The 27865-nt window shown below is 38.8% G+C and overlaps 1 protein-coding gene across 2 annotated transcripts; it reads right to left on the bottom strand.

Moving 5' to 3' along the window:
* Positions 1–234: 234 nt before the first annotated feature.
* Positions 235–27351, bottom strand: BNIP3L (BCL2 interacting protein 3 like). 2 transcript variants are annotated; one of them, XM_081237000.1, is made up of 6 exons: positions 27167–27351; positions 19715–19898; positions 15519–15591; positions 10847–10950; positions 10579–10728; positions 235–2991 (listed from the first exon to the last, which is right to left on the bottom strand). In XM_081237000.1, exons 1-6 carry the CDS (start codon positions 27264–27266, stop codon positions 2943–2945), a joined length of 660 nt encoding a protein of 219 aa, XP_081093126.1. In that variant the 5' UTR covers positions 27267–27351; the 3' UTR covers positions 235–2942. The 2 variants fall into 2 exon arrangements, with proteins under 2 accessions (XP_081093126.1, XP_081093127.1); XM_081237001.1 differs by having other exon boundaries at positions 10629–10728.
* Positions 27352–27865: the final 514 nt, after the last annotated feature.

Raw genomic sequence — 27865 nt, 5'->3', positions numbered from 1 at the left:
CCACTGTGCCTCATACATGATAAATAATTACATCGCGTGGTGGCTGTCTCCTGAGTGTGGCAGCCTCAGGAGGGCAGGAATATCATCCACTCCTATGTGACTGGCGCACTGGCAGTCCCTCTAGGATTGGAGGAACTCAACTATGGAAAACGTGTGTGCAGACAGGTGAGGTCTCCTTTCCCCTTAACTCCCAGGCAACACACGGGACGTAAAATAACGTACTGACAGAAAGAGTTCTGTGAGAGCTTTAATGGCACAAAATGTTTGTAGCTACAAGTTATACATGGATTGTAAACTGTATATAATGATACAAAGTGCTAACTAAATAGATGAAGAATGCACAATCACTTTGGCTCAGTTAATTCCGATAATTTCAACAACTGGTTCACTTGAAAATTCATCTAAGTCTTCAGTTTTCATTTTTTAGAACAGTAGATGTTTTTACTGCCATCAAAGTAACTTGCTGCACTTTTCCATGTGCAAGTTTGTGCAGTTTTGCTCTTGATTATATTTACAAATATCTTAAGCCAGTTTTCATCAAACGTAAGAAAAATGAAGACTGCCTTTTCGTCCTCAAATTGTAAACAGGTGTAAAGCTTTCTAAACATTAATCTTAAAAATGTCAACTGTTAACTGTCGAATTCTCCTTTTCAATCACACAATCTGTTTCCATTCAACACAGATCTGGGTAGGAGCATAAACATTTACCCCAGATGTTAGGGTTATCAATAAATACTGCACGATTTCATCTTATGATTAAGTTCTACTGTGATCATGTATTCATGTTTTAAGTAATAGTCCAAAATTTCAGAGCTATTTTAAGAAAAAGGGCAGGACTAAATTTATTTTCAATGTTGGAAAAAAACCACAAATGTACCCCAATTCAGCCACACACCTGACAAGATCACTACTGAATTTCAAAAGAGAGTAATGTGTTGCCTGTAAAAAGCTGCTTTTCTTTAAGTATAATTTTACTTTTTCCTCCCATGATACCAACTGTAATACAAATTGTATATTAGAACGGTTTAGCTCTTCAGTTCTCCTAACTTTACCGGCCTTTCCAATTTTATTCAGACTTTTCAAAGTCAGCGGGCCAGCAGATTTACTTTCTTCCCAAAGAAATATGAAGACTTGAAATAAATAGGTTACAGAAGGCAAGTCAAGTGTTATCAGATTTGTGAATAAGATAGAAACAAGGAATAATTTTAAAATGTCCAAAATTATTTAGACAGCAAAATCTAGAAAGAAAAACAAAGTCAAAGAATTCAGAAGACTACTTGGATATCTCATCTTTCTTAAAGACAGCCAGCTACATTCTTGAAAAAAGACAGTCAGCAATTAATTTTTTTGTTTAATCTGTGTGTTATTTTCCACTATAACATATCAACTTTACAAAACTTCATGTGAGAGAGAAAAGACTCAGGTAGTTTCTGCAAACTAGCAAACCTGGTGGTCAGAGTGCTTTTATTCAAGTCAACCTGATGCTCCTTGTTTACTGAATAGATTGCTAGCCTTCAAATTAACAATGGTTCTCTAAATATTCAATGCCTATACCATAAACAGTAATTATTTATATATAAAACATATAATAGTATCCTTCAGAATCATGCTGTGTGTTCAGAAAGTCAATAAACCTACTTGAAATGACTGGTAAATCTGTTGCTTTCTAACAATTTGGTCCTAAAGCTTCACATGTGAGAAATGAACCAAAACGTGTATCATTAGAGGAAGCTGTTGAGTGTTCTGGAACTTCAGGAGTTGAACATAACTGAAAAGATGGCTACAGGAGAAGGAAATGGCTAGCGCCTGCACAATCACAGGAATCGCCTTGGGCAGGTTGTACAGTAAACATAAGAAAGGGAGAGAGCAGAAGAAAACCAATGGCATCTCTTCAGAACTCTGTCAACTGTTCCCACAACCCAAGTCTGGTTTTCAAAGTTGCCCAAGTGCTTGAAATAACTCTGAAACAGTTATCTTCAGAGTTTAAAGGCTTCAGAGTGTAAGTGATGCTTCCTAAAACAAGAAGCCTGTATTTATACCACAAATTGGAACTCATTCCAAAGCCTCTTAGGAAAAAAGAAAAAAAGAAAAAAAACCCCTCAAAGTCATGAAAAATTCACATGCAGCTAATAAACATAAAAATACCAAACACACACACAGAAGTCCCCAAAGCAATTTCATAGATTTCTAGGCCTGAGACATTCCTTACCAGAAATAAAGATTCTACACCATAGAAAAGACAGCATTATAACATACTAGTATTAAAATCTGCTGATGTATTCTAGTTCTTCTATTTTATACCTATCATTTATATAGCTTGCCTCCTACAAATTAAAAGGCGCCATTAAGAGGCTTAGACAAAAAGTGGCTCCAAAGCTGGTTTAAAATAATTTTTTATTGCCCAGGATATTTTTTTTCTGGTGTCCTATTTTGTTTGTTTTTATTTTTTAATAACTATAAATTCAAGCTTAGGGAAGCTTGCCTTTGTCTTGAAAAAAAAAACAACAACAAAGCTTTTATATCATTTGCTAACCTGGTCTTGCTGTAAGAGAAAGATGGGAGTTATTTTGCAAGAGTAAAATTTATACCATGAATGATGCAGGTCTACGTCTGGTGGTACTAAAAGGAGACAACAGTATTGTTGACAAAATTATAATCTGCTGGTGGCATTTGCAGAAAACAAGCCCTTGCAAATTTCTAAACAACAGTAAACTCTGTTAGGAAATTCTAAAGTGTTTTACAGGCCAAAAAGGGAATGAGGTTAGTAAAATGCCTCAACAGAGTTTGAATAAAATATTGGATTTGAGAGTTACTGGAACTTGGATATGTAAAAATAGGGTGTAGGTTGGGTCATGCTTACAATGGTCTCAAGTTCAAATAAACTACTGTGACAATACACCACTTCACAAGTCACACGCTTTCCCAGGGGCTCTTCTTTTCCCTCAGTAGGTGCTGGCAGAAGGTGTGCTGAGTCGTTTTCCAATGTAGATGCTGAAAGGAAACACAGTATATCATGCTGCATCTGTTTCAACAGCTCTATACCAACTTGCCCACAGGTTGAACTGTACTTACAAATGAAAATTTTCAGCCATTGTATAAGGCTCTAAAGGTCCATGTGTACAGTTCCCTAACACCCTGTAATCATCACTGACTTACTTAACGCTAGTCATCAGCCAGCTAAACTGGTTTTATATGATTATGTTTACTCATTGGGCAGGACTGGACATCACTGGGGCGATGATTAGACAAAACAAAGCCAGAGAGAACAGAGCCCTTCAAAGAGTAAAGCAGGGCCAACCTCCTGTGAGACGGTCTGCTGTGGTGGACAAAAAACTCTACTGGTATTTCAGACACAAAATACATTAATATACCAAATTACAAAGCTGCCAGTGCTTTAAAATGCTCTTACTAACAGTTTAACTCTTAAGGATTAGGGCCTTATATTACTTTCCCATGCCAAGCAAGTGTCTGACCCTTATATAACAGAAGCAGAAGGGAAGTTAAGGAAAAGATGGAACTAGCCCCATATCCCAATGTAATAAAACCAACTTTACTTTTTAGAATCCTTTTGTTTTCTACATTCATCTATAATAACAGTTACACTTACACCAGCAAGAGAAACAGTCTGAAGATTCATAAAAGGAAGAGATCCTCCAAGGTACAAAAGCCGACCAACCTCTTGAGGGCAAATCAACTACTGTGCAGTCAATGCTGCAGGGGAATGTGAACGCCTACCCCACGCAGCATTCTCACATACTCCCTGTTTTGCTGCGTGCCATCACTGTCCTCACCCTCACAAAAGCAGATCAGGCGCCCAGAAGACAGGAGGTGTGTGTGGGAAAGTCACGTATGTTTCCGAGTTCATTACCGTGAACATCTCTCCCATATGCTGAGCTCCTTAAAGGAAAGATAAGAGATGCTGTACTTCTTCTGCTCATTATATACAGAAAAGGACCCACTGGGCATGCTCAAAGAAAACAGCAGCTATGTCTTAAAAATATTTAACCACAAGTGTTTAACTCCTAAAATATTTCAAAAGTATATTTCCTCAATTGTTCAAATCAAGAAAAAAAGAAGAATTTAAAAGACATCCCTGGAGGAGTCAAGATGGCGGTGTGGGAAGATGCGGAGTTGGAGTCTCCCCACAACTAGGGCGCCTGCCGGCAGCTGGTGGGGGACTCTGATGCCCAAGGAGACAGGAGAAGCCCAAAGTGAACCGGCGGCTTGCGGGATCTTGGTTCACGAGCCTGGGGTCAGGCCAAAGCTCCTGTGGTGGGAGATCCAAGTCCAAACCACTGGACTAACACAGAACCTCAGACCCCAGGGAATATTCATCGGAGTGAGGTCTCATGGAGTTCCTCATCTCAGCACCAAGAACCAGCTCTACCCAATAGCCTACAAACTCCAGTGTTGGAAGCCTCAGGCCAAACAACCAGTAAGACAGGAACACAATCCCACTCATTAAAAAAAAAAAAAAAAAAAAAAATGGGATGGCAAAAAAAATATGTCACAGATGAAGGAGTAAGGTAAAAACCTACAAGACCAAATAAATGAAGAGGAAACAGACAATCTACCTGAAAAAGAATTCTGAGTAATGACAGTTAAGATAATCCAGAATCTCAGAAATAGAATGGAGGCATGGATTGAGAAAAATTCAAGAAATGTTTAACAAAGATCTAGAAGAACTAAAGAACAAACAAAAAGAGATGAACAACACAATAACTGAAAAGAAAAATACACTAGAAGCAATTAATAACAGAATAGCTGAGGCAGAAGAACGAATAAGAGAGCTGGAAGACAAAATGGTAGAAATAACTGCCGAGGAGCAGAATAAAGAAAAAAGAACGAAAAGAATTGAAGACAATCAGAGACCTCTGGGACAACACTAAACACACCAATGTCTGAATTACAGGGGTCCCAGAAGAAGAAAAGAAAAAGAGAGGGTCTGCGAAAATATTTGAAGAGATTTTAGTTGAAAACTTCCCTAACATGGGAAAGGAAATAGTCACCCAAGTCAAGGAAACACAGAGAGTCCCATACAGGATAAACCCTAGGAAAAACACACCAAGACACATATTAATCAAACTAACAAAAATTAAATCCAAAGAAAAAAATATTAAAAGCAGCAAGGGAAAAAAAAATAACATACAAAGGAATCCCCATAATGTTATCAGCTGATTTTTCAGCGGAAACTCTGCAGGCCAGAAGGTAGTGGCAGGATATACTTAAAACGATGAAAGAGAAAAACCTACAACAAGATTACTCTACCCAGCAAGGATCTCATTCAGATTGGATGGAGAAGTCAAAAGCTTTTCAGATAAGCAAAAGCTAAGAGGATTCAGCACCACCAAACCAGCTTCACAACAAATGCTAAAGAAACTTCTCTAAGCAGGAAACACACAAAAAAGAAAAAGACCCACAAAAACAAACCCAAAGCAATTAAGAAGATGGTAAGAGGAACATACATATCGATAATAACCTTGAATGTAAATGGATTAAATGGCCCAACCAAAAGACACAGACTGGCTGAATGGATACAAAAACAAGACCCATATATACGCTGTCTACAAGACCCACTTCAGACCTAAGGACACATACAGACTGAAAGTGAAGGGATGGAAAAAGATATTCCATGCAAATGGTAATCAAAAGAAAGCTGGAGTAGCAACACTCGTACCAGATAAAATAAGACTTTAAAATAAAGACTGTTACAAGAGATAAGGAGGGACACTACATAATGATCAAAGGATCAGTCCAAGAAGAAGATATAACAATTATAAATGTTTATGCACGCAACATAGGAGCACCTCAATACATAAGGCAAATGCTAACAACCATGAAAGGAGAAACTGACAGTAACACAATAATAGTAGGGGACTTTAACACCCCACTTACACCAACAGACAGATCATCCAAGCAGAAAATAAATACGGAAACACAAGCTTTAAATGACACAATAGACCAGACAGGTCTAAATGATATTTATATAACATTCCACCCAAAAGTGGCAGAATACACTTTCTTCTCAAGTGCACATGGAACATTCTCCAGGATAGATCACACCTTGGGTCACTAATCAAGCCTCAGAAAATTTAAGAAAATTGAAATCATATCAAGCATCTTTTCTGACCACAACGCTATGAGACTGGAAATCAATTACAGGGAAAAAACTGTAAAAAATACAAATACATGGAGGCTAAACAGTGTGCTAGTAAATAACCAAGAGACCACTGAAGAAATCAAAGAGAAAATAAAAAAATACATAGAAACAAATGACAATGAAAACACAACGACCCAAAACCTATGGGAAGCAGCAAAAGCAGTTCTAAGAGGGAAGTTTATAGCAATACAATCTCACGTCAAGAAACAAGAAAAATCTCAAATAAACAACCTAACACTACACTTAAAACAACTAGTGAAAGAAGAACAAAGAAAACCCGAAGTCTGTAGAAGGAAAAAAATCATAAAGATCAGAGCAGAAATAAATAGAAATGAAGAAAACAATAGCAAAGATCAATAAAACGAAAAGCTGGTTCTTTGAGAAGATGAATGAAATTGATAAACCCTTAGCCAGACTCATCAAGAAAAAAAGGGAGAAGACGCAAATCAATAAAATTAGAAATGAAAAAGGAGAAATCACAACTGACACTGCAGAAATACAAAGGATTATAAGAGACTACTACAAACAACTCTATGCCAATAAAATGGACAACCATAAAGAAATGGACAAATTCTTGGAAAGGTACAATTTTCTAAGTCTGAATCAGGAAGAATTAGAAAATATGAACAGACCTATCACAAGTAATGACATTGAAACCATAATTAAAAATCTTCCAACAAACAAAAGTCCAGGACCAGACGGCTTCACAGGCGAATTCTATCAAACATTTAGAGAAGAGCTAACACCGATCCTTCTCAACTCTTACAAAAAATTGCAGAGGGAGAAACACTCCCAAATTCATTCTACGAAGCAACCATCACCTTGATACCAAAACCAGAAAAAGATACCACAAAAAAAGAAAATTACAGACCAATATCACTGATGAACATACATGCAAAAATCCTGAACAAAATACTAGCAAACAGAATCCAACAGCACATTAAAAGGACCATACACCATGATCAAGTGGGATTTATCCCAGAAATGCAAGGATTCTTCAGTATATGCAAATCAATCAATGTGATACACCACATTAACAAGTTAAGGAATAAAAACCATATGATCATCTCAATAGATGCAGAAAAAGCTTTTGACAAAATTCAACACCCATTTATGATAGAAGCTCTTCAGAAAATGGGCAAAGAGGGAACCTACCTCAACATAATAAAGGCCATATATGACAAACCCACAGCAAGCATCATATTCAATAGTGAAAAACTGAAAGCATTTCCACTAAGATCAGAAACAAGAGAAGGATATCCCTCTCGCCACTCTTATTCAACATAGTTTTGGAAGTCCTAGCCACAGCAATCAAACAAGAAAAAGAAATAAAAGGAATACAAAATTGGAAAAGAAGTAAAGCTGTCACTGTTTGCTGATGACATGATACTATACACAGAAGATCCTAAGATGCCACCAGAAAACTACCAGAACTAATCAATGAATTTGGTAAGGCTGCAGAATACAAAATTAATGCACAGAAGTCTCTGACTTTCCTATACAACAACAACAAAAAATCAGAAAGAGAAATTAAGGCAACACTCCCATTTACCACTGCAACAAAAAGAATAAAATACTTAGGAATAAACCTGCCTAAGGAGGTGAAAGACTTGTACTCAGAAATCTATAAAACACTGATGAAAGAAATCAAAGATGACATAAACAGATGGAGAAATATACCATGTTCTTGGATTGGAAGAATCAATATTGTGAAAATGACTATACTACCCAAAGCAATCTACAGATTCAATGCAATCCCTATCAAACTACCAATGGCATTCTTCACAGAATTAGAACAAAAAAATCTTACAATTTGTATGGAAACACAAAAGACCCTGAATAGCCAAAGCAATCTTGAAAAAGAAAAATGGAGTTGGAGGAATGAGGCTCCCTAACTTCAAACTATACCACAAAGCTACAGTAATCAAGACAGTATGGTACTGGCACAAAAACAGAAATATAGATCAATGGTACAGGATAGAATGCCCAGAGATAAACCCACGCACGTATGGGCACCTTATTTACAACAAAGGAAGCAAGAACATACAATGGAGAAAAGGTAGCCTCTTCAGTGCTAGGAAAACTGGACAGCTACATGCAAAAGAATGAAATTAGAACCCTACCTAACACCATACACAAAAATAAACTCCAAATGGATTAAAGACCTAAATGTAAGACCAGACACTATAAAACTCTTAAGAGGAAAACATAGGAAAAACACTCTTAGACATAAACCACAGCAAGATTTTTTTTGACCCACCTCCTAGAGTAACAGAAATAAAAACAAAAATAAACAAATGGGACTTAAACTTAAAAGCTTCTGCACAGCAAAGGAAACCATAAACAAGACAAAAAGACAGCCCTCAAAATGGGAGAAAATATTTGCAAATGAAACAACAGACAAGGATTAATCTCTAAAACATACAAACAGCTCATGGAGCTCAATATCAAAAAAACAAACAAACCAGTTAAAAAATGGGTGGAAGACCTAAACAGACATTTCACCAAGGAAGACAAACAGATAGCCAAGAGGCACATGAAAAGATGCTCAACATCACTAATTATTAGAGAAATGCAAATCAAAACTACAATGAGGTATCACCTCACGCCAGTCAGAATAGCCATCATCAAAAAATTTACAAACAATAAATGCTGGAGAGGGTGTGGAGAAAAGGGAACCCTCCTGCACTGTTGGTGGGAATGTAAATTGATACAATCACTATGGAAAACAGTATGGAGGTTCCTTAAAAAAACGAAAAATAGAACTACCATATGACCCAGCAATCTCACTGCTGGACATATACCCTGAGAAAACCATAATTCAAAAAGAGACATGTACTACAATGTTCACTGCAGCACTATTTACAATAGCCAGGATATGGAACCAACCTAAATGTCCATCGACAGATGAATGGATAAAGAAGATGTGGCACATATATATACAATGGAATATTACTCAGTCATAAAAAGAAACGAAATTGAGTTATTTGTAATGAGGTGGATGGACCTGAGAGTCTGTCATACAGAGTGAAGTACGTCAGAAAGAGAAAAACAAATACCGTATGCTAATGCATGTATATGGAATGTAAAAAAAAAAAAGAAAATGTTACTGATGAACCTAGTTGCAGGGCAGGAATAAAGAGGGAGACATAGAAAATGGACTTGAGGACATGGGGTGGGAGGGCGAAGCTGGGGCAAAGTGAGAGTGGCGTCGACATCTATACACCACCGAATGTAAAATAGTTGGCTGGTGGGAAGTAGCAGCATAGCACAGGGAGACGGGATTGGTGCTCTGCGATGACCTAGAGGCGTGGGATAGGGAGGGTGGGAGGGAGGCTCAAGAGGGAGGGGATATGGGGACATACGTATGCATACGGCTGATGTGTTTTGCTGTGCAACCAAAACTAACACAGTACTGTGAAGCAATTATACTCCAATAAAGATCTATTAAAAAATAAAAGAAATCCCTGAAAATTTAATGAATTGCAGGTAAATGTGGGGTCAATTTTAGACGGAAAGAAAAATGCTGTCAATACAATGAGAAAACAGTAGTAACCCCACCCAGCTTTCCAGTTGCACTCAAGGACTACTCGATAAAATGGTATATTTTCCCATTTGGGAAAGAGAAATGCTCACATCAACGCCAACTTTATACACTAAAGATTGATTTACTTTAAAACTCAGCTTACCTTGAGTAATTTATAAACAACAACAACAAAACCCAAAAAGAAAAATCAAATATAGAAGAGCTCACTTTAAAATGAACATTTAGGGTAGTAAATCATATGAACAACTTATTTTCAAATAAGAAAAAACTCTACTCTTAAAAAATGCTTATTGGATAGGTATCCCCCGCTTTTCGAAAGTTTGCTTTTCATTACTTCGCTATGTAGGTTAGACCTATGTTAGTACCTGTTTTTGATAACTGAAAGAAACTCGACGAGGATTTTCACTTTCATAAAAAAAGGCAAAAAGTGAACAGTGTTCAGCAGTGGTTCTGCAGCGAGCTGTTACAGAGGAAACGCACTCCGAGCAGTGAGAGCGCCTCCTTCCCAGGAACCACACTCAGCACCTCAGCATCCAGCTCCCATAGCTTTGAACTGCATCTGTGAGCATCTGTGCTTTATCTCGATGTATGCTGTGCATCAGTTAGCAAGATGTGTCCTAAGGTAATTGCTTCTTCACTTTACACCATTTCAGCTTAAGGAAGGTTTCATAGACATGTTCTACTTTCAAAGAGCGGGGGAACCCTATATACCAAAAGTGAATCGACTTCAATAATTCTTCTAAGTTCACCCCACTTGCGCTGAAACATTAAAAGGACAACACAAACTGCTTTCACATATATTTCTTACAGCTGGAAATAAAATCTGTGAATAAATGAATGGACGAAACTTCAGGCACTGACCAGTACTTACCCTAGCCCCAAAGCCAAAACATGGGAAAGGAAGAGAGATGGAATGAACACCTTAAGAAATTCTGCAGAGAAAATCCCCCCTTTCTTCATGGCTCCACTTTTTCTCATGCTTAAGGAAACGGAACGTTTAGGGTGTCTGAAGTGGAACTCCCTGGGGGAAGAAATGCAGAGGCAGGTGTCAGAAATGCATTTGCTGAAAATATCTTGGGAATTAGCAAGCCCACACTACATGCACTGTGTCCACTGAAAAGAACCATGTACTGACTTACTTAGGTGGAATGTTTTCAGGTCTACTGGACCAGTCGGACACCCAGTCTACACTTTTCTTCAAAGCATCCACTTCTTTCTCTCCTTCTGCAACTTCTTCTTCTGACTGTAAAGGCGAATTCACATTTTTAAAAAGGAGAAAAGGAAGAATGATCCTTCCTACTACAGAAGACAAATCTAGACAGAAAATATACAAAAATCATAAGCTTGTGCGTCAATAAATTTTATGTAAGAAAGATGTCATTTTTCCAAAAAGGCTGACAAAATGATCTAAGATCAGAGTATTTAACATCTTAAAAAAAAACTTGGGAGGGAGACGCAAGGGATGTGGGAACAGATGTACATGTATGACTGATTCACTGTGTTATAAAGCAGAAACTAAAAAAAAACCAAAAAAACAAAACTTGAGTGAGTTTCACTGTTATGTCTAAACACAGAATATGAACCTGAGATTTGAATTATTCCTCAAGTAAAAAAAAGAATATGAATCTGAAAAAAGTATATTTGGGGATATAGTGTAACTAACTAAGTGTGGAAAACACTGATAATCGTTGAATCTGGGTGATACATGTATGAAGGGCCATTGTAATATCCTCTTTACTTTTGTATGCATTCAAAATTTTTCATAATTAGAAACAAAGGGGAACATCAAAAAGTATATGCTAACAAATACAAAGTAATGAGAAAATAAATAACTGGGAGTTGGGCTGAGGAAGTAAACAATTTATAATAACTTAAAATAACTAGTATTTATTAAGCATTTATCAAGAGACAAGCATCAGTCTAAGCACTTTACATGCATTAACCTTTACCTTACAACAATCCTGTAAAAAAAGGAACTATTACTATTCCATTCTACAGATGAGGAATCCGAGACATAAATTAAGTGACTGCCCAAGTTTCTATAAGCGGTAAGTAGCAGGGCCAGTATTCAAACGCAGGCAAATGGTCTCTATAGCCCCCACTCTTAGGCATTAGGTTTTACTCCCTAGAAGGAGATTTTTAGACAAATTGCTATCCAAACATTTTCAAAGGTTTATTCAAAACTATTTAAGCCAAAAGTTTTAAGAGTAATTTATTTAATACAGAGTAAGAGCTGGACATCTTCCACATCAAATAAATTAAAAAAAGTCCCTTTCCTTGCTAATGATAATAACCTAAAGTTTCAGGCTAAGAACAATCAAAATTTCCAATAGCTTCTCTTTCCACAGACCCCACAAGGACGAGAAATTCCTAAAAAATGACACAGCATTATTTATTCAGTTTTAAGGAATATAATGCTATGACCTCAAACCAAAGGGTCTCAAAGCTAAGAATTATTTTGATTTGTTATTTTGTTTGGATAGAATTAAAACTTTTATTCTCTTTTGTAGGTAGTTATGAAAATTCTCTGAAACAGCTGCTCCAGGAAGGTAGCTTCAGAGAATCTGTAGATATAGATGGTCCCTTTTGCTACCAAACAGAAAGTAAAATCCCTGTGGATTTTTGCTACCCTGGTACTATCATTCTTATTTAGTTCTGCTGGACTTGGCAAATACCACTGAATGACATAATGTAGGCTTTAGGGTTAAGCTTGTTCCACTGAGTATTGAGATTACTCAGAATCATGAGTTGGCTCTCTGGAGTAAATCTGAAAATACCTTAAATCAAAAACGATAAATTGTTACAATTTACTTATAGATCAGCCTGTGCCACACAACACCTCATTCAACACACTTGCAGGTCACTTCTGTTCAGTTTCCAACATTGGTCTTAAATAACGCTTCTAAAACTGCTCAAAGATTCAGGTTTAAATGTGTGAACTAGCTAGTATTTCATACTTCCCAAAAGAATGAAAATATAATAAGATTTTATTCTAATTTTTAAAGATGATGATCTTTGGGCTATTATTAAAAAGACAAAAACAAAAACAAAAAAAACAAAAACTTCCCAGATCAGTTTAGAATGCTTGCCTTAAGAATAAGGACTGTAAGCTCTCCTCATTCACTACTGCCCTGTGCTTCCTTTTATTAATCTTAAATTTGCCAGCTTTAGGCTCTAAATTGCCTTCTGATTCTTGGAATTTCAGAATATGGTAAAAATGCACTTAGTCTAATGAAGTAATATTCATGCCTTTATCCAAATCAATAACCCTCGCTCCACACCTATATCTATTCAGACAGAAGATTCTGATCATTTCAGCCTATTATCATGGGCAGTCCCTTATCTTCTAATCACTTACATTTTCCTTCTCTGGCCCACCTCAAGCTCTCTTAGGTCTCTAAATGTGGCTATTAAACTACATAGCACAGAACAGATAAACCACAGTTTTACAGGAGGGAAAAGGAAGACATTTTCAGTTTGTATCACCTTCCAATGACACCCGACCCTGTGCTGGCCTATTTGGTCCCAGAAACACACTGAAAAACGCCTCTGAGAGACAATCTACCATCTATTTTCTGCTACAAAACTGACTCTTGAGGACCATCATCCTAAAAGTCCAGTTTGAACAACTTTTTCCTAAATGCATTACACCTTAGGCTTCCTTGTACCACGACTCACCAGACATGTTTTAGTTCATTCTCACGACCTTGTGAGCTCTTCTGAAATCAATCCCATTCATCGACTTATTTTAGTAGAACAGGGGCCACAGGCCCAGACAGCCCCGGTTTCACTCCTGACTCTATCACTTACTTGCTTTTGATCTTAGGTAAGTAACTTAATTAAGACAATGCTTCATTTTTTCCAATTCATTCATGGGCATTATGTCACCTCTTTCACTGGACTGAGAACACTACAGTGGGAAAAAATTTAAAAAAAAAAATTTCACACCTGGAATATATCTAGTAAATATTAGCTCCTTTCCTTCCGCCTCCTAAAAAAGCTAAAAATGTCATATATTCCTCATATAGACGATCTAAAAAATTCAATAAGAGCAAGTACCATTAAGTCCTTTATTAACTGTTTTTAACTGTTTCCTAACCCTAAGCTTCCTTCTAATTCATGAAAAAAAAATCCACCTTCCCAAACCCTAAAGTAACTAATTTTTGAATTATCATTTCCTCAATTAAAAACAAGCAATGTAAAAGGCTTTTTGAAAGTTCAAGTATATTATTCCTATGGATTTCTCTCTTACTAGAAATCTTACTCTAAAGGATATAATGTTTTTCGTATAGGAGTTAGATTGCTTTTTCAAAAATGTAACCTGGTTTAAATGGACTGATCTGGACTTCCCTGGTGGCTCAGTGGTTAAGAATCTGCCTGCCAATGCAGGGGACACGGGTTTGAGCCCTGGCCCGGGAAGATCCCACATGCCGCGGAGCAACTAAGCCCGTGCGCCGCAACTACTGAGCCTGAGTTCTAGAGCCCACAAGCGACAACTACTGAGCCCATGTGCCACAACTACTGAAGCCCGCATGCCTAGAGCCCATACGGGCTCCACAACAAGAGAAACCACTGCAATGAGAAGCCCGCGCACCGCAACGAAGAGTAGCCCCCGCTCGCCACAACTAGAGAAAGCCCAAGCGCAGCAACGAAGACCCAACACAGCCAAAAATAAATAAATAAAATAAATTTATTTAAAAAAAAAATTGCACTCTGACACTTGCAGGTGATCTGACACATCAATAAAGTCAATGAACATTCTAAATCATTAATGACAATTATTTATTTATCCCAAGTTTTACAATAAAAACCTTTGTAAGCTTCCAATACTATATCCATCTATATTTCCAACAATGTCAACTCCTAGTGAAACTATATTTAACTTCTTTACCTTAAGGAATCCTGCATAATTTAGGTGAATTTTGCCTCTAGCTTGATTTGATTTCAGACGCAAAAAAGTTTTCACACCTGGTTCTACAACCACCTTCTGTTTCATTTATTCTGTGACCTTAAATAAGACATGTGCCTCAGTTTTCTATTTATAAACTCAAGAAACTAGCCTGGAATATTGGAATGACACATTACAGACAAGAATTTCCCAATTCTTTTAGGACCCAAAATTCTTAGCTGTAAAGGAGCACGACGACGACCACAGCAGCATAAATTCCAACATCAGAAACTGAATAACTTAAAATGGCTTCGAAGTATTTTTCTAAAATTTTTATTGGAGTATAGTTGATTTAAAATGTTGTGAATGTTGTTAGTTTCAGGTGTACAGCAAAATGAATCGGTTAGTTATACATAAACATTTATCCACTTTTTTAGATTCTTTTCCCATATAGGTCATTGTAGAGTACTGAGCAGAGTTCCCTGTGCTCTACAGTAGGTCCTTATTAGTTATCTATTTTATATATAGTTCTGTGTATATGTCAATCCCAATCTCCCAATTTATCCCTCCCTCCCTTTCCCCCCTGGTAACCATAAGTTTGTTTTCTATATTTGTGACCCTATTTCTGTTTTGTAAATAAGTTCATTTATACCATATTTTTAGATTCCACAAATAAACAATATCATATGGTATTTGTCTTTCTCTGACTTACTTCACTCAGTATGACAATGTCTAGGTCCATCTACGTTGCTACAAATGACATTATTTCGTTCTCTTTTATGGCTGAGTAATATTCCATTGTTCAAACTATTTTTAAAAGTCTTCATATTCTTTACTACATTTCAGCAAAACAGACTTAGAGATTTGCATTTTTCCTAATTATCTAATGCAAATCAGAAAAATAAACAAACATACACACACACCTGAGAGCTATGGTCCCTGCTGGTGTGCATTTCCACATCAAACATGATCTGCCCATCTTCTTGTGGGGAAGGGCTAGAAGAGAAAGACACATTTATAGCCATTAGTTTTAATTCTCATTTTGTCAAATAAATTAGCTTCTACTGGAAATTAGAAAATTAAAAGTTATAGTGGTATGTTTTGAAAAAGCAGCAAATCAGAAAGTATACCATAACCCCAGGTAAGAAAAAATGAAATTGAGCACCCTTACTCCCAAATGTTCTAGAATTTTTCAGTGGTGATAAATTCCTTTGCAATGATAAATCTGCAACGGAAATACTACCTAAAGATACAAGACTGTCACATTTTCTTATTTTTACTCTTTTTCCAATAAAAGTAAAATGATCTTCAAATTCAGAAACTCTAGTTTGGGGTTCTTTTTCTCAAAGTTCTTTCATCGTTAAACAATTCACCAGCTATTCTCAAAGTGTGAAAGCAGCTCTTAACGACTCTTTCAAAGGGTCTTTGAGGTTAAAATTGTTTTCATAATACTATCAGGATTTATTTGCCTTTTTCATTCTCATTTTGCCATGTGTGTACAGTGAAAATTTCCAAAGGCTAAATTATGTGTAATAGCACAACAGAAAGAATGTAAAAGCAGGTGAGAATCCAGCTGTTTTCTATTAAGCCAGATATTAAAGAGATTTGCATAAATGTAAGACAATGCCACTATTCTTACTTATTTTTTTGGTTATGGAAAACAGGTAATTTTTGTTTAAAAAAGTTACTTATGTTAACATGTAATAGGCTTCTTGTTGAATGAATGAATACATATCTTTTTTATGTTCTCAGTTTTAATTTATAATATAGTAAATATCAAAATATATAACCCACATAAACAAAAGATCTTTGGGGTCCCCAATAGTTATTACAAGTGTAAAGGAGTACTGAGACCAAACAGTTTGAGAACCACTATTTTACTTATTTTTGAAATACTGACTTTGAGATATTTCAGAGTGAATTTTATAAACTTATAGCAAGTGATAACCTTTAACAAGTACAAGATATATTCCCAGAACTATAAAAATTTACAGATACATTTTTAGACAAAGATACATGGTCACAAGCTGTACTTGATACAAGAGATGAATACAATGTGCTAAGTGCTATTCTTAGCTTTATCAATGATTCCTTGTGTAACCACAGCGAGTCACTAGATCTTTCACTACACACCCCACCTCCCCAAATGTAAACTCAAGTGGGCCTGAAGGATGCTCCAGGCTTAACTTGCTCAAAGGAATAGATATTAACTATCAACGCTGTCAAGAGCATGTGTACAATGGTAATATATACAGATGCTGGTGAGACTGACTGGAAAGTTAAGTAAGATCACCAGTCTCTGACTATTATAACTGATGTAGGAGATTCTTAAATGGGGGAAGGAAAAGTGAAAAACTGGTTCCATACCAAACCACCGTATTATTGTATTTAGAAAATTTTTGTCTTGAACGAGAAATCTCAGGCTATAGCACAGGAACGACGTAGAACGAGGGACTCTTGTTGTCCTCAGTGTACTGTTATTATGCTCGTAACACTGCTGGATTCACAGCCAGAGATCAAGTTAAGGACCAGCCTTACAGAGCCATGACCAGGTCAAGGCAGCAGAATGACCAAGTCAAAAAGCCAAGAGAAGCACAGCTCTACTTTGCACTCTTCTTACCACGGGCACCAAGCTCACTTAGACAAACACTCAACGTTTCACTGGCAGACTGATCCATTTGCGATGCATTATTATCCTGGCTCATGTTAGGGTCAGCTGGGGAGCTTTTAAAATTTTCTCATGTCGGGCTTCCCTGGTGGCGCAGTGGTTGAGAACCTGCCTGCTAATGCAGGGCACATGGGTTCGAGCCCTGGTCTGGGAGGATCCCACATGCTGCGGAGCAAGTGGGCCCGTGAGCCACAACTACTGAGCCTGCGCGTCTGGAGCCTATGCTCCGCAACAAGAGAGGCCGCAACAGTGAGAGGCCCGCGCACCGCGATGAAGAGTGGCCCCCGCTTGCCACAACTAGAGAAAGCCCTCGCACAGAAACGAAGACCCAACACAGCAAAAATAAATTAAAAAATTAATAAAAACTCCTACCCCAACATCTTAAAAAAATTTTTTTTTTCTCATGTCTTGACAACAGAACAAGATTCTCTAGGGATGGGGTCTGTGCACTGGTATTTTTAAAAGCTCGCTGTGGGAATATAGTGTGTAGGTTGGAAACTCCTATAATAGGCTGGAGCACAAAGCAAAACACATGGGGGTCTCTTCTAACAACCACCACAGTGACAAAAATATACCGACGGAATAATTTTTAAATATGTACGAAAATATACATAAATTAGCTTGGGGACGAATAGCCAACAATCCTAAAACATTCCCGCCTACAAGAAGCACTGCTTAACAGCCTCAAATCTAGAGATGCTGGTAATTCAGATGACATGAACTGTGAAGACATCCTTAAATGTTCAAGTGTTAGATATCCCAGGAGAGCATTACTGAGCTAGAGTTGTAGGCCTCCCCTGAGACGTGACCAGTGACCCAGAGCCTGAAGATGTGTAAGCGGAGAACAGAAAAGTGCCCAAGTGCACCCGCCACATCTCGATTTACATGTTCAGAAACCTAACTGAAACACGATCACGGGAAGATGAATTCGTATTCGATCACAAGTATAACTGCAATCAGAAATGACGTAAGATGACCAGAAGGCCGGGCAGGTGATCTTATCTCTGCTCCATGACAGCACCAAGTGAACAGCAGGTTAAGGGACTCACCAGTACTTGAACATATAATAAAAGGCTTATCAACAAGCCCATAAGCAGCAGAGAACTTCAGAAAACCCATCGGTGAGGCTCACAACATAAATGTAACATAATATAAACGTGATTCTCAAAAACAGACTAATGTCGTAGCTCCCAGAATTGGTGGCAAGCTGCTCAGAGAAGAGCCATCTGCTCTGCTTCTGCTCATGACAGGAGCCATCCCGGCTCTTCAGAAGCACAGGGACACGTGAGGGATGTGACTGGGAGGTGGGCGTGCCAGAGAGCCGTCAGACCAGTCCTCCGTGGCCTTGGTGACATCAGTGGATCGTAAGTCATGGAGGCACTTCGAACATGATTTAACTCTTGATTCTCCTTTTCTACTTTTTCTGATGAGAAATAATATGTACCACACACACAATTTTTACCAAGTATAAAAATCTGGAAGAAGAAAAATGGCCATCATTCCATCCCCTAGAGATAATCACTGTTTACATTTTTAGATGTCCCCTTAGTCTATTTCCTGTGTATCTGCATTTTCTACATGGCCAATAACAGTGAACTCTTAATTAGCCAGAAGATCATCCAGTACCCCAGAATGCTAATACTATGGCTGTCACTGGTCTAAGAACGTTCAATATACCACTATGTCATGTAATACCTAGTCCCTCTGGAAAAAAGAGAAGCTTGTACTGAAGAATAAACTAACAACTCAGTTTCACTCTCCTCATACGTGTCTGTATTCTTAGCTCTTTCACCACATGCAGTCCTTAATTGAAGAATGTCTCCCCAAGGCAAACAGAGAAAAACGAGGTCTGAAACAAAACTTCCTCAGAGCTCTAAGGAAACAAATGGCCGCCTTCAAAATTAACTATCTTTACAGACCTTAGTTGGTGCTTCCACCGTGCAAATACTGCTATACAACAAGCTGAATCAACCTGTACTTCCTGCGACTCAAACATTTCCTGAATGTCTACGATATACCAGCATCATGACTGTCAAGGGTACAGAGGAGATGAAACAGGATCCCTGCCTTTTAAAGCCTCACAATCTAGAAGGGAGGGCAGAGATTACAGAGGTAAACTGTATTTGAGGCAGAAAGAGAGCTGTGAAAGGACAAAGGAAAATGGGAGAAACTTAGATTAATTCTGTAAGTAAACACTTACACCGCTGACGTTTAAACAAGTAAACATCTGAAAACGACACAATCTAAGGAAACGGATTTAAGCTGAGGAAAAAGTGGGCACTCCTGTCCTCGTCAATGGGCTATGTGATTTAAATACACATGCTGCAAGAAGTCGGGAGTTGTAAATTTTGTCAAAGGAAGATGTAAGCGATTCATTTTTTCTAGTGGGAGGTAACCTTGCAACCCATCCGTTTCCAGAATTCCACCAAAACGTGGATCGATCTCACTTACCTGTCGCAGTGAGAACTGCCTCGTGAACTGCTCTGTCCGGATTCATGTTGAGCATCCAAAAGAATCTTCTCCATGTCTCCATTGTGGATAGAGGAGGAGGAGGGTACGTGCTCTAGACCCCCGTTTTTCCCGTTGCCATTATCACTGCCATTGCTGCTGTCCATGGGGAGCTCCACCCAGGAACCTGTTGGACGAGTCAGATAACCGCAGTCAACCACAGCAGGACAGGAGTCTCTCGAGTGCACACAGCGTGTGAACATGGTGAATTCAGATAAGAATTCTGGCTCGCCTCAAACCAAATGCCAAAGCATTCTGAAGAAAATAAACAAGGAGCAATAAAAGTCTGAAAATCTATATAGTTCTGCTCCTGAAGGAGCTCGTGCAATCAACTGATTTAGAAGAAGCTGGACTTCTAAAATGGGTATCTTAGAAGATGTGTCTTTCAGCCAGTTTTCTCTCTGGTTAAAACTTAATTTACATACAATACATACTTGACTGAAAATTTTTAGGTTGCTTTTCAAAAAATAAACAGCTACTTTATTACCAGACAGGGTACTTACGTTTAATATTTTAATTACATATGTATTCTTTCCACAGTCTGCCTCAGCTATTTAGTTGTATCTTCTCCACCTGTATTTAGAAACTTCATAAAGGTCATCTAAGTATGTTAACAACGGTGCCTTAATTAGCACAAACAATTGAGACCTTCCTGGAGAGGGAACTTAAATCCAGTCATCAACATTTCAATTTGTGTGCAAGTCTGCGGCATAAAATGAATGCAGCTGGCTCTTACCTAAATCAGGTGAGAACGCTTAAAAACCCTAAAAAAAAAAGCTTTATCCCTGTCCCACACATTACCTTCTTCCCTTGCTTTATGCCTCACTCTTTCTGCTTCTCCTTTCTCTATGCACTAAACATACCTTGCAAGCTTGCCTTTTCTCTCTTCTCTCCCACCAGTTCCCACTTTCTAGGGTTTTCATGAAGCCTCGTTGGTTTGGGGCAGAAAACCAGGCATCTGCTACAGGGCAACACTGACGCTGCCTCAGGTGAACAGTCAAAGGGGGTGGAGCCACAGGAAAGGATGGGGCCCTGGTAATTTGGACTGGTCTTGAAAATATTGGCTCCGTGAGTTTGCTGACTACATGAAGGTCCTTGAATTCTAATAAGCATTGACAACAGTCGCCAATAAAACAACTTCATAACAAAAAGAGAGTGGTGTATTTTTTTTCTGATTTCCATTGCTTACAACAAATTTTGTTTTAGAAAACATAACCAAGCAGGTTGGTGGAGCCATTTCTCTAAACTCCAAGCACAAGTGTTAGAGAGAGCTCTGTGGCAGAACAGTCTTCCATCCGTAAATCAGAATAAGAGGCTCAAACCCTAAAATGCACTCTACATGAGATGACCGCTAATCCAGGCCCAGAAGTGAACTCAACATCACCCGTCTACAAAGGAAAAGCTGAAAGGTAGCCCTGGTTGGAAATCTGACTCTCCCACTTGCTATGACTTCCTGAGCTTCAGTTTCCTCATTTGTAAAACAGAGATGATTACACAGTACCTTCCCCCCAGGGTTGCTGTGAGCATTAAACAGAGCAACACAGGTAAAGTGCCTAGTAAACAGGAGATACTCATCAATACACTACTTAAAAGAGCTGATATTTGTAATGTACTTAGAACAGCGTTTGCTCCATAGAAGTGAAGGTACCCTTTCCCTCCTTCCCCTCCACGGTGGTCCCAGTGGCTGTCAGAGTCCCATCATCACCCCCGATTCTTCGGGACTGTACTGCCAAACAACACGACTCCATGACATCTCCATGGTCTCATTCTGTGCACACACAAAAATGGACACAGACTAGGCAGTACTCAAAATGGATGAAGAAATTCAACTAGCAAAGCTAGTAAGACAGATCTAACACTGAAGGTCATTTACCTAAATACGTGTGGAGCGCCTCTGGAATGCATAAGAAATATACCACGAGCATCCCTAGATTTAGAGCTCTACAAAATATTTTAACTGAAAAGAGCGACAGAGAGAGAGGTATATGATGAACAAACTGTTTTTTTCCTACTCCCACTCTTTCTAGGACTGTCCAATTTATTCTACACCAATGGGACCAGTTCTTGTACAGAAGCCCAGTGTGAAAAAAAATAAAAGGCTGGAGGTGCTCTGGCAGAAGCAGAACTAAGGAACCAGGAGTTCTAGATGGGTCTCCGTGGAAGCCAGTCTTCTCTAAAATACAATTAACGTTCACTTGAAGCAGCTGATCAGAGAGAAAAAAGGCTGTAACGATATCAGGTTTTCAAAACCTTGCTTTTTTGAAGGACTTCCACACCCATATCTAAATTCTACCTTCTACATTAAATATATGTAAGTAATCATAATGTAGGAACTTGAGGAGACTCACCCAGAAAAGCTTAGTGAAAAGGACCTGTAGTTGCCTTAACACTCTGTAACGTAACGGAAGGCATCTCTACTCAAGGCAGACAATAACTATCGGGCATGTATTAGCATAGTGGCTCGGAGCACAGACTGAAGCCAGACTCTCCTCCTCCTACCTTCTATCACGTCCAGTTGTCCCAGACTCCCCTTCATCACATCAAATTGTCACAGCCTAGACAGGTCACTTAACCTCTCTGTGTTCCAGTAACCTCTCTATGTTCCAGTTTTCTCATCTGTAAAATAGGGATAATAACTGTGTCTACCTGAAGGTGATCAGAAGGTACAAACTTCCAGTCAGGAGAGAAATAAGTCCTGGGGATGTAATGTACAGCATGGTGACTATAGTTAATAGCTGTATTGTATATTTGAAAGAAAAGAGAGTAGATCTTAAAAGTTCTCATCATAAGAAAAAAAAATTTTTCGTCACTCTGTGTGGTGATGAATGTTAACTAGATTTACTGTGGTGGTCATTTCAAAATGAATGAATAAATAAATAAAATCATTATTTTATACACCTGAAACTAATATAGTGTTATATGTCACTTACACCTCAATTTTAAAAAAACACACACCGAATGGTTGCCTGCATATAGTGGAAAAAAAAAACACACCACATCTACCTCATAGGGCTGTTGGGAGGATGACAGGAATAAAACACAACGAAAAGTTCCGAGTACGTAACAAGTGCTAGGTGTTAGTTACTATTATAATTATACTCAGTATCTTTTAAAAACATTTCTTACCACAAAATTAATGCATTCCTTGAAAATGTAAACATCAGTACGTGAAGGAAAAAACCTGATACCTCTCCTCCCAACCTCTCATTCCTACTCCTAAAGGAAACTACTTTTAACAGTTTCATATGTAGACTTCCAGAGAATACTTTTGTTTTCTGTGTTTTGCTTTTATTATTACAAATAAAAACAATGGAATTGTACTGTATATGTTTTTCGGTAAATAGTGTTTCTTACCTAACAACCTGTTGATGTCTTTCAATGTCAATATATATTGCCTTACCTTATTCTTTGGAACTGCACTGCATCCCATCATAAAGATATACCATGCTTTAAACCATTATCCAAATGGCAATGGTTAATCATCACCCAAATGACTGTTTCTAATATTTTGTTATTACAACCAGGACTTCCATGAACATTCTGCTGGGTAATCTGGCAATACCCATTAAAAGCCTTAAAATGGCAGATTTCCTTTAACTCTTAATTCTGTTCCAGTAATATCATCTATGGAAATAATCAGTTCTGCAGAGAAAGTTAGGACATAGATATCCATTAAATGTTTACATACTTAAAGCAATTATACTTCAGTAAAGAAAAAAAAATTTAGATCTGAAAAAAATGTTTATCTTTTGAGTAAAGTGGAAAAAAATCAAACTTATCTTTCTCAGTAGATGAACTACACACACCTTTTTCTCATCTCTTAGTTCATTCCTGATTTATAACCTCCGAATTTCTTGACGTTCTAACACTACCAATCCTCACAAAGTCCCTTTTTAGTTGGAAAGGAAATAAGACATGAGGACTGTGCTGTCCAAGCAATGCAATGCAGAAAAAAAATCTCAGAGTGAATTCCCTTCCTAATAAATAAGCTTTAAAATTAAAAACTGGAGGCTCTACTATATTAAAAGACTACTTACAAACTAACAATGGTTCTCTTACGCCAGGTGGTACATATACACACTTCAGGAGCTATTTTCTAGTTTAAGTCTGAGAACTGCTAAGAGGATTCAGAGATGCACGCTTCTACATTCTGTAATACAGTTCCTTGTGAAGGCTGGTCCAGTAATTGTGATTTGCATTCATGACTGTATGCTGTATTTACTCTTTATAATTTTATAATCACCAGTTTAACCCTCTTGCAAGGACAGTGAGCGAACGGGGGAAGGGAGAAAAGGAAAAAGAATATTTCTCATTCTTTCCCCAACTTTTCAATTCCATGTGTAACTCATCCTAACCGGGGCTAACACATTTCATCATGTCTTATTTTCTTTCCTCAAAACATGTATTTTATTTCAAGTACCTGATGCTGGGATCCAGACTGAGAACATTCACTAACATTTTTCTAAAAAAACACAGTATTATAAGGCATTGGAGTTTCACGTGTCATAGCCTTAAAAGCCTTCTTGCCATACTGAGGAAGCAAGTGCATCATAGCTGTAGATATTTAAAAAGATAAAAAAGGCTGTACTAAAAAAAAAAAAAAAAAAAAAAAAAGAAGAAAAAGGCTGCACTTCCTATGTGAAACAATAACAAGAGTTTTATTACTACCATAATTTTCCTCATATTACCTACTGAATTTTATGACATAAATGTCCAATATTCTTAAGTAACTTGATAGTTTTCTCTAGAATAAAACTATCAACTGGAAAATAGCCTTTTAACTTTGGAAGTAGTTCAGATATTTGTCCACTAATTTGTAATGAAAGCGAACAGTCCCCCTACAAGGATAAACTTAAAAAAAAAAATCAGAGAACGGTTTCATTATTCCAAATATTTCAATAATTTTCTATTAAAACTTTGATCCCTGAACTAAAGATAATATCCCAAGCCAGAGATAATCTGAACAATGAGTTCATCTCCTGTTTTTCAGAGTTGTGCAACTTTATGCAACAAACAACTTCAACTTATCAGCAATTCGGATAGTATTAGATGCCTGAATAAGTTGTTTTGCTCAGTGCCCAAAAACCACTTGAAGGAATCAATAAGGCTTCTTGTTTTGTTCAGTCCAGTATTGTATAATGAGCTAAAAAATAGTAAAAGGCGAGAGGAGTGTAATGAAACATGGCACTTATCTGAAAGCTTTTCAGTAACATTTAAAAGCAGCTCACCCTAGCTCAAATAAAATACTTTCTATCTAGCAGATTTCCCAAAGCAACATTTTGATATCGCACACAGGTTGAGCATTCTTGCACTTCTGTAAGAGCTAATACAAACGTAGCAGTACCTGATTGGCCAAGGACATCAAAGACCTCAGAGGTCTGTCAGGACACGGAGGAAAACCATCACATAGAGCTCAACCCCATTTTTCTGTTACATGGTCAAAGGAAAAGAAAAATTCCTTTGCTTTCTGTGAAGTCGGGTACACGTACTAACCAAACAGCTAACTTGTAAGTATCACAGGAAAACTGGAGTACAATTAAGAAACAGTACATTAAAAAGAGATCGATAGGCAGGTCACCTCTATACATTAGGTGGCATAACACTGAGAGAATAAGAAACACATAATCAGGGGATTGTGGGCCAATGAAAAGAAGTGTCCTGAAAGCAACACTAGATCGGGTGAAAGTAAAACCTCAGCTCTTGGACCTAGCCTGCCGTGAACTTGGACAACACACTTTACTCTAGACCTGTTTGTTTTTTCTATTGAAGTAGAGTTAATTTACAATGTTGTGCTAATTCCTGCTGCAGAGCAAAGTGACTCAGTTATACATATATACCCATTCTTTTTTTCTGTATCTTTTCCATTATGGTTTATCCCAGGAGATTGGATATAGTTCCCTGTGCTATACAGTAGAACCTTGTTTTTTATCCATTCTAAATAGACCTGTTTCTCTACCAGTAAGTAAAATTGGACAGTTATCGCTAAAGTTTCTTCCCGTTCTAAAATCACACGGTTCTAAATATAGGTAATTAATTTAAAAATGAATATTAATATGTGAAGCAAAGAACATTAAAACACACAGAAATTAATCTTAATTTACTGTGGGAAATATCTAAATCTTACATTCTAGAACATAAGACACTTAAAAAGTTTTTAAAAGTCAACATTTAAAGAATCACCTAATCAAAAGATGGAGCAAAAAGAATAAGCAATGAAAACATCTTGTGAGGACAGGAACTCTCTTCCCTAAAATAGTTGTTAGGCCACGCTGGAACACCTCCCTCTGATGAAAGATCTTAGAGTGCCTTTAAGTGTCATTTAAGCATCCAACTGATTTTCAAACGACTTCATCTGGCCATACGCTAAATGTCCCAACCACCTCTTTCAAAAGGTAAATTACAGGAAGGTTAAGGCAAGAACCTTTCCAAGACCTCCAGCGAGCTTTAAAGACAACAGGGAATCACCTTAGAACAAGATGTCTAAGCACCAGAATGTTAGCAAAAGCAACTGTAGTTGGTCGTAATTCGATACTGCCATTAACTTTCAACAGCCCCAGTGTACCAATGTATTTTTAATCCCGTTTCTGAAAATTCATTGCCCCAGACTCCGTGATCTGTGTAATCTTGGATGGTTCAAGAAGCTGTTCGTAAGCAGGTTTACAGGACACACAACCCCAGTGTTAAAAAAAAAAAAAAAATTACTTGAGCAACTCTGAAACATCTTTAAAAAAAAGTAGTATAGCCTCCTCACCCCCCCCCGTCACGTGATACAAGTAACCACTAAATTACCAAATAATTCTCCTGGCCAGCTTGTGCTGACAAAGGAACGCAACGAGAGGGCTCACATTTTGAGCCCTGGGGGAAGGCCGACCCAGTGAGGTGGGGTCAGCCGGGCTTGGCCCAAGGCCTGCCGCACACTTGACCTCCCGCCCGTCCCTCGCCCGCCCCCTCCTCTCAGTCCGCCGCCCGCGTCCATCCCCTGGCGTCCCCGCCGCACGTCCCCATCCCTGCCCACGTCCACTTGGCGGCCCGCTCCGCCCCCCTCCCTCCCCGCGCCCCAAGGCCCGCCCCTCCACGCCCCGATTGGCTCCGCTCAGGGGCCCACCACAGGTGGGATCCGCTCGACCCCCTCGTCTTCCCACCCACCTACCCTTCCCAACGGCGAACCCAAGCAGCCCCCCACCCAAGACCCCAGGAGGGAGCTGAGCCAGGTCTGGAGGAAGACAGGAGCAACTCCTCCTGACAGGTGATGGGAGCTGTCAGTCACCCGCACATCCTAAGCCTTGACCAATGGTCTGCCTCCTCCTCCCGCTCCCCGCGCGGAGCTGGCGGCTGCGGCCCGAGCAGCTCCTCCTCCCCCATCCCCTTTACCGAGCCCGCCGGCCCAGCACTCACTGTTGAGGCCTGCTGGTGGGGGCAGAGACTGTTCACCTTCCTCCCAGTTGTTGTTGTTGTTGTGCGGGGGCGGTGGCTGCTCTACTAAGTGAGACGACATTGTCGGGCGGCTGGAAGAGCTGCGACCGCAGCAGGACCGTCTCTGGTTCTTGGGCAGCAACACAACAAGCCGAGTCCCCCGCCCCCTTTTCTGCGCCTGCGCAGTCCCTCCCCTGGCCCTGACGTCAGGACCCGCCCCGGCCACGTGATGACAACACAACAAGCGACGGGGCGGGCCGGGGGCGTTCCCAGGCGAGCTACAGACGTGGAGACGCGGGAGTCACGCTGACGCGCGCGCCAGGAATGAATTCCTGCGTGTCATTTGTACCGGCCGGATGGAGTGAGGTATGCGGCTGGAAGTGGGGTAGAGGATGGGGAGACGTGTGTAATGAGGAAGTGCAAGGCCCTCAGGTGCTGGCACGCAGGTCTCCCACACCTACAGGACCAACGTTATTTATCCAATACGTGAGCATTTCTTTTTTAATATCTGTAAGGACTCAGGCTGTAATAGGTATCGTGGTGACACAAAATAAGCAAAAGTCCCCGTGCCTCCCCGTCATAAATCTAAAATAAAGCTGGTGGAACACTGACACGCCAGTGGGCAATGTAAGGCAGGCCAGACTTTTTCGCTATTAAACAATTTTTAAAAAAAAATTAATT

Source organism: Mesoplodon bidens, assembly GCF_964165515.1.
Source record: "Mesoplodon bidens genome assembly, chromosome: 6".
Taxonomy (NCBI): domain Eukaryota; kingdom Metazoa; phylum Chordata; class Mammalia; order Artiodactyla; family Ziphiidae; genus Mesoplodon; species Mesoplodon bidens.
This window is presented reverse-complemented; position numbering and strand designations above follow the sequence as displayed.

Coding starts and splice junctions, on each gene's coding strand:
- BNIP3L (XM_081237000.1), bottom strand. CDS start 27,266: ATGTCGTCTCACTTAGTAGAGCAGCCACCGCCCCCGCACAACAACAAC. Junction 19,899..27,166: donor CCCACCAGCAGGCCTCAACA/GTGAGTGCTGGG, acceptor CTCGTCCAACAG/GTTCCTGGGTGGAGCTCCCC. Junction 10,951..15,518: donor GCAGGGACCATAGCTCTCAG/GTGTGTGTGTAT, acceptor TCGCCTTTACAG/TCAGAAGAAGAAGTTGCAGA.